General features: G+C 34.2%; 1 protein-coding gene across 2 annotated transcripts; it reads right to left on the bottom strand.

Moving 5' to 3' along the window:
- Positions 1–294: 294 nt before the first annotated feature.
- Positions 295–4,192, bottom strand: LOC114156966 (myb-like protein X). 2 transcript variants are annotated; one of them, XM_028037613.1, is made up of 5 exons: positions 4,081–4,192; positions 3,825–3,941; positions 2,982–3,150; positions 2,203–2,342; positions 295–1,403 (listed from the first exon to the last, which is right to left on the bottom strand). In XM_028037613.1, the coding sequence occupies exons 1-5, from the start codon at positions 4,163–4,165 to the stop codon at positions 1,087–1,089; spliced, it is 828 nt and encodes a 275-aa protein (XP_027893414.1). In that variant the 5' UTR covers positions 4,166–4,192; the 3' UTR covers positions 295–1,086. The 2 variants fall into 2 exon arrangements, with proteins under 2 accessions (XP_027893414.1, XP_027893415.1); XM_028037614.1 differs by having other exon boundaries at positions 4,103–4,180.
- Between the last annotated feature and the right edge of the window lie 2,982 nt (positions 4,193–7,174).

Raw genomic sequence — 7,174 nt, 5'->3', positions numbered from 1 at the left:
TTTTGTTTATATATATCTATAAAGATAGATAGATAGACTAATCTGGGAGTGGAAACATTCATTTTTAATGCTAAAAATTATTTTAAAAGCACAATATGATTAATTTTGTAAATGACAGAGTTCCAGTTCTTTTTCTATTTCTGTGAAGAAAACAAACATTTTTTCCCTGTCAGTCAGGGGCCCTTCGGATTGTTCGAACTCCCCTCATATATGGCATTAAAAAAATTAAAAAATAAAAACTTTAGAGAGGCAAAAAAAAGTAATTTTCAAAGTATGTTGCTCAGGTTATTTCTCTTTGATTTGGAAGAGTTTTATAAAAAAATTCCAGAACTTTCATAAAAAGTTGTTTTTGATACAATATTCATTATTCATTGACCTCTCATACATTTTCTGTCTCCTTAATCAAAATCATGATGTGCAACTTTTTCTGAATTCCTAACTATTTAAGGCAATAAACACAGTATTTCAGTAATTAAATATCAGGACAAAATTTCTAGGAATAAAATCTAACTTCCCACAAAATATGACATGTATTTAAAAGAGAGAACATCAGGAACACTGAAAATATTTCAATGTTAAAAACTTTTAAAAAATCACATATTACAAAACAGCTTAATATGCATCTGACATGTTAAAGAACTTTTTTTTAGCCTAATACAAAATGTTGTTGTAATCGAATCTTAAATGTCCCTGCGATGGTGATATCTGTAAGTTTTAGAAATGTACATTCGATTTACAAACTTGATTAATGTTTAACCATGACATATATTTTATAAAAAAACAATCAAAATGAACTGAACAATCAGCTGGATCCCCCGTTTAAATACTGCAGTGTTGTTGTTATCTCTTCTCTAGAATTAAATCTGGAATCTGTAAAGTGATAACAAAAAGGACTTTAGTAGTGAACAGTGGGAGTCAAAGTACAGATTCAAAGCTGTACTTTGACTAAAGTATAGCTTTAGTCAAAGACATGTATTTGATTCCACAACACATGTGGAATCAAATCTTGCTGATTTGGTTCCACATGTGTTTCTTTAGTACTTTGTTCTGTTTAAGATACATTTTCTTTTATTTTTCTAAACCTCCTCATTTTACTTCTGTTTTCATCATGTACATCTCTATAGGTTCCAAAGCCTTCTCGATGTTCAGTATCTGTCTTTCATAATGTTTCTTCTCCTCATCCAGATTCCACTGGGACTGTAACAGCTTTCCTTTTTCTTTTAATAGCTGCTCCATGTAATCAGAGCTTTTCTTCTCAGTTATTTTTTCCTCCTCCATCTGAACTTCCTCTTTGTTTTCCTTCCTCTTAGTCTGAACGTCTTGGAGTTTCTGGTCCAGCTGGTCCTTCTGGTTCTCTTCATGTTTTACTGCGTTCAGCAAGTCAAGACACTGTTTGTTCTCATCTATTAATGAAAAAAAGGAGAAACTTTTAAATACCAAAATGTGATGGAAAATAAAAAAATAAGATCAGGATATCTGCAATCCTATCAGAAGTTGTTTCTCTATTAAACTGCATTACAAAAACAACAAACAAAACAAAACAAAAAAACAAGCTGGAAACATAAACAAGCACCACTCCTAGAAAGTCTGATCATTCTGGGACACATTTTGACCAGTAATCAATTTTTACAAATTTCACTAGAAATGTACTGAACATTTTTTTTGAAATAATTAATAAATTACATCAAGTGATTGGCTTTGATTTATTATCCTCATTTAAAGTTATTCAATAATTCAGTCTCAGTTTCTTTGAAGCTTTTAAGTTTATCTTTTTGGTTTTCAGTTTTTTTGGTTCACTTATTTCATCTCACTAATTAACATGTTATTTTATTTTGTAGTTTTTTTCTGTTTTCCTCTGCTGATTTAAATCCTTTTCTGTTTCTGGAAACAATATCCAGATGAAACACATCATTTAATGTTGACTTGTTTCTGTGTTCACATCAAAATTAAATGCAAGTTGGATATCAGTACACTTGGCCCATAATAAATTCATGTCTTGATTAAATTATACTCAATTACAAAATAACTGAGCAACAAATTAACCATCCAGATTGTAAAGTCTAGTTCTGACTTAATGTGGCACTTGGCAAGTCATAGATTTCATTTCTTTTCCAATTTCCACTGGGAATCTAACAATGTTTCCTTTTTCAACTAATCTATTTTCAAACATTTCCTTTTAACTTATCATCTCTGCTGACTTACCGGTTTTCTCCTTTCCAGTTTCAGTGAAGTGTTCAGTCAGGTTTTCACTTTCCTGTTCCACTTCATTCGTGGTTTCGTGCGGCTGCTCTCCATCACTTGCTGCCTCAGCGTTTAGGTCCATGGACTGCATTGACTCTCTCTGCATTGACTCTCTCTGCATTGACTCTCTCCCTGTCATGTAAAAGAATAACTTAATAACAAACTTTACATTGTAATTTTAAAAAGCTAACACTATTGCTTTTTAAACATTAAACATTTTCTATATATCTGAATGTAGCACAAAAAAATTCTGGTAGTTATCAAAACATTTTGACAACAACTCAATAAATTGTAAGTTAGTTTTTTGTATCCAGTAATAATCTCTGGGTACTGAAATGATGCTCTGCCTATTAGAGCCCATCTCCAATCACTCTATTGGTCCTGCTCAGATGTTGTATCATCTGGAGAGGAAATAAACTGGATGATCGGCAAATGTACAAAAACAATCTTTTAAAGTAAATAATGAGCCACAAATTAAATATTTTTTTGGCTCATTAGAGAAAACAACTTTTTAAAAGTGTGGAAAAAATACATTTACACCTGCGCACTAACTTGCACAGACACAAAGGCATAGTCAGAAGCGAGATCAACTTACAACACGTGATGCACTCCTCAAAACCCTCAATAAGAAAGAAAGAGGCAGTAATGTTTTTTTCTCCTCATCCAGTTTCCACTGAGACTTTAACAGTTTTTCTTTTACACTTAACATCAGCTTCTCTCCAACAGGGGTTTCTCACTCACTTATTTTTTTCTCCACAATCTGAACTTCCTCTTTGTTTTTCTTCCTCTTAGTCTCAACATCTTGGAGTTTCTGGTTCAGCTGATCTTTCTGGTTCTCCAGTTCATGTTTTACTGCATTCAGTGTGTCATGTAACTGTTTGTTTTCCCTCTGAAGGTCAGAGTTCCCATCTGTTAGTGGAAAAAAGGACATGAACTTAAGACCATAATGTGATGCAAAACAACAACAACAAATAGTTCAAGATGTCTGTAAATCTCATGAGAAGTTGTGTCTATATATTCATTTCAAAGACATAATAAAACAAGCTCCCCTCAAAAAAACAAAAAACAAAACCCTGAACAATTATATGTTGACAATTGATGAATTTTCCCAAATTTCACTATCAAGTATTATTTTGAAACTAATTAACCTTTTACATTGAATGATTGGCTTTAATTTATCTTTGTTTACTTTAAGTTATTCAATAATTCAGTCTCACTTAAGTTGCCAAGTGAATCATTTTGATTTTCCAGTTCCTGCTGCACTTCTTTATCCCGCTAAGCAACATTTTCGGTTTATTTTCTAATTCTTCTGTTTCACTCTGATAATTTACATTCTCACCTTCTATTGGAAACAATCTAGAGATTATATCATCATAGAGAAATTCAGTGCAAAACAGCCAACAGTCCAATGAACCCATTTGTAATTTCTTGCAAAAGTTATTTAATTTTACTCAATTTCACCACCCAGATCAGTTTCCACTCACATGATGGATTTCTTTCATCAACTGGTTTGTCTTTAGTTAGTTAATCTTTTACATCCTAAATAAATGTTTATCTTTCACATATAATATTAGTTGACTTACTGGTTGTCTCAGTTCGTCTATTTTCCCTTTCTGCAGGATTCTCGGTGGAAAGAAGAGACTCTGACTGACCACCGCTCGACTCAATGTCTCGTTGCCTTTTCTTTACTGACACCTTATCTGTCATGGAAGAAAAATGACATACTGAGATAAATAAACATTTTATTGCATTGTTACAAAGCTAAAACTGCTCATATTTTTAAATTTAACTCAAAAAAGCTAATTGTAGCAAAATTATCATTCAATAACTATAACTTACATATACAGAAAACAACACTAACACCAATAGCCAATCCAACAGCTCCACCTATCAGGGCCCATTTCAGATTGCTGCTTTGGTCCATTTCAGCTGAAGTATTATCTGGAGAGAAATAAATAAAAGCCACAAATGATGGTGGCAAAGACAGTTTCTCTTTGAATAAAACACCCCTTCTACTCAAAATGATGGAAAACAAGTAACACCTGTGTAATAATTCTATATTAAAACCATTTATTCACAATTTAATAGAATAAACGAACTGAAAAATATCAAAACATGAAAAGTAAACCTGCAACACAAAAGAGCAGAAGTGAAACCAGCTTACACAATGTGTGTTCACTCTGTTTTTTCTGCAGTGAAGAATCCAAAAGCAGAGGAGAAGCAGAATAATTTGTGGATGCTACACAAATTATGTGTAGGATTAATGATAAATAAAGAAACTCACCAGCAGAGAACTGGAGGAAACACTGAGGAAGAGAATCCACCAGTTATAAAAAACAAAAAACAGCCTTCATGGCAACAGGAGGGACAGAACCAGGACGTTGAAACACTAAAGCAGCAGCAGAATGCACTGAGAAGAAACAGAAACACAAGATGAAACATGAAGCTTGTAGATTTTGGTGAATAGCTATAGCTAACTAGACAAAACTAAACATTTTAAGAACATACTGATCGTGTTCTCGATGGAATCCCGCTCACCTCAGCCAACCTGAGTCTACAATAACAAACTGGGACAAAGTCCTGCAATAAATTACAGTTTATCTTTATTGACATGAACATGTCACATTATTTTTATTGTCTGTTTCAACACAGTGAAAAATCCCAATATAACATTTTGAGTCAAATAATGCACAACAGTTTTCATACATAGAATTGAAAAAGTTTTTGTTCATCAAAGATGATTCTGCAAACAAGAGAATTCTTTTTTAAAATTTAAGTTAACTAGACTTGTTACTCAAAAGTTTGGTATATATATGATCTTTTTTTTCTAAAAACGGACCTAATTTTAATAAATGTTTTACTGCAAACAGCACAACCCCTTCCACCCCGCCTCCCAGTGCAGCCTATTAAAAATTAAAGTTAAATATGATGCACTCAGCATAAAGCCTCATAGTGGATCGTCAACAGAAATGTTCTGGTTGTGAACAGAACAATTTCTTGTGATTAGAGGAATTAAATGGTGTTGCTAAGATTGTGAGCCAACTCGTATTGAGGTTGTTACACACCAATAACAACAAGGTACACTAATAAACTACAACCCTCATAAGTTAAATTATCAATATTTGTATCCAGATGAAGAATTAGTGTACTGATATTTCAGGTTTAATGTCCTGAATACGTTTTAATTCCCACCAAACTGACCGAAAAAATGAGTGAAAGTTAAAAACCCCCAGCTAGTCCTCAGATGTTTTATAAGGTTCAAACACTCATGGGAAATCATCTTGTGAATTTATGCAGAGATTCAAGGACTGATTATTGTTTTATTATGGTGCAAAGATCAATACCTGGATAATATTTAAACAAAAACCAAGCTATGTATCAAAATGAAACAAAATGTAAATGTGCAGAAACGGATTCTAACATTTATGCTGTACACATGCTGCTCTTAGAAACATTTTTAGCTGTATCATAAACATTTCCAAGTTTACATTTGAAACAAAATACAAACTAAATTCCAACATGTTCTGCCTCCTACAGTAGTTGTTTTAACAGGAAAGAAAATCTTTCTGAGTTAATATCATATCTCCTTCCAGTCTGGGTTTCGTGCTCACCACAGCACAGAGACCGCCCTCATAAAAGTGTTCAATGACATCCATATAAATACGAACTGTGGCAGAACCACAGTGCTGGTTCTGTTGGATCTCAGTGCAGTCTTTTGACACTGTTGACCACGATATATTACTGAATCGACTGGAGAGTTGGGTCGGACTCTCGGTCCAGTGTTTAACTGGTTTGAATCCTACATAAAGAACAGGGATTTCTTTGTTTCAATTGAAACTTTTCATCAAAGAGGTCAAAGGTCACATGTGGGGTACCCCAAGGTTCAATCTTAGGGCCCTTTATTCAATATTATATGCTCCCACTAGCTCAGGTTATAACAGGAAATAATATTAGCTACCATAAACTATGCAGATGACACACAGCTCTACATTACGATGTCACCAGGTGACCTTTGACCCCTTCCAATCACTGAACAGATGCTTAGAACAGATAAATGTGTGGATGTGCCAAAACTTTCTCCAGCTGAACAGAAACAAAACTGAAGTTATTATTTTTGGACCTAAAGAGGAACGATCTAGAGTTATAGATCTAGAGTTATAGATCTAGAGTCAATGCACAGCTTCAGTTATTACAACTAAAAACCAGCGATCAGGCTAAAACCTGGGAGTAGTGATGGACTCTGACCTGAACCTCCAGAGCCACATAAAGACAGTTACAAAGTCGGCCTTCTATCACCTGAAGAACATTTCCAGGATTAAAGGACTGATGTCTCAGCCAGATCTAGAGAAACTCATCCATGCCTTCATCTTCAGTCGTATTGATTATTGCAACAGCGTCTTCACAGGTCTGTCCAACAAATCAATCAAACAGCTGCAGCTGATCCAGATGCTGCTGCTGGCGTTCTGACTAAAACCAGGAAGATAGAGCACATAACACCAGTTTAAAGTCCCTCCACTGGCTCCCTGTAGCTCAAAGATAGACTTAAAATACTGTTGTTAGTTTACAAATCACTGAACGGCTTAGCACCACAATACATTAAAGATCTGCTGTTGTTGTATCAACCTTCCAGACCTCTCAGGTTCTGGTTCTGGTTCTGCTCTGCATCCCCAGAACCAGAACCAAACGAGGAGAAGCAGCTTTCAGCATCTATGCACCACAAATTTGGAACAAACTTCCAGAAAACGGTAAAACAGCTGAAACACTGACTTCTTTTAAATCTCAACTGAAAACCCACCTGTTTAGGATTGTATTTGAAATGTAATCAATTACAAATTTATTGATGGAACTTGACTTAATGATTGGATTCTATGTTGCATTGTGATTCTGTGTTTGTTATGATGTAAAGCACTTTGAAATGCCTTGCTGCTGAAAT

Source organism: Xiphophorus couchianus, chromosome 14 (genome assembly GCF_001444195.1).
Source record: "Xiphophorus couchianus chromosome 14, X_couchianus-1.0, whole genome shotgun sequence".
Lineage (NCBI taxonomy): Eukaryota > Metazoa > Chordata > Actinopteri > Cyprinodontiformes > Poeciliidae > Xiphophorus > Xiphophorus couchianus.
Note: the sequence above shows the minus strand (reverse complement) of the source record. Positions and strands in the feature narration are given on the sequence as shown.

Coding starts and splice junctions, on each gene's coding strand:
- LOC114156966 (XM_028037613.1), bottom strand. CDS start 4,165: ATGGACCAAAGCAGCAATCTGAAATGGGCCCTGATAGGTGGAGCTGTT. Junction 3,942..4,080: donor TAGTGTTGTTTTCTGTATAT/GTAAGTTATAGT, acceptor CTTCCATGACAG/ATAAGGTGTCAGTAAAGAAA. Junction 1,404..2,202: donor AACTGGAAAGGAGAAAACCG/GTAAGTCAGCAG, acceptor TTTCATTAATAG/ATGAGAACAAACAGTGTCTT.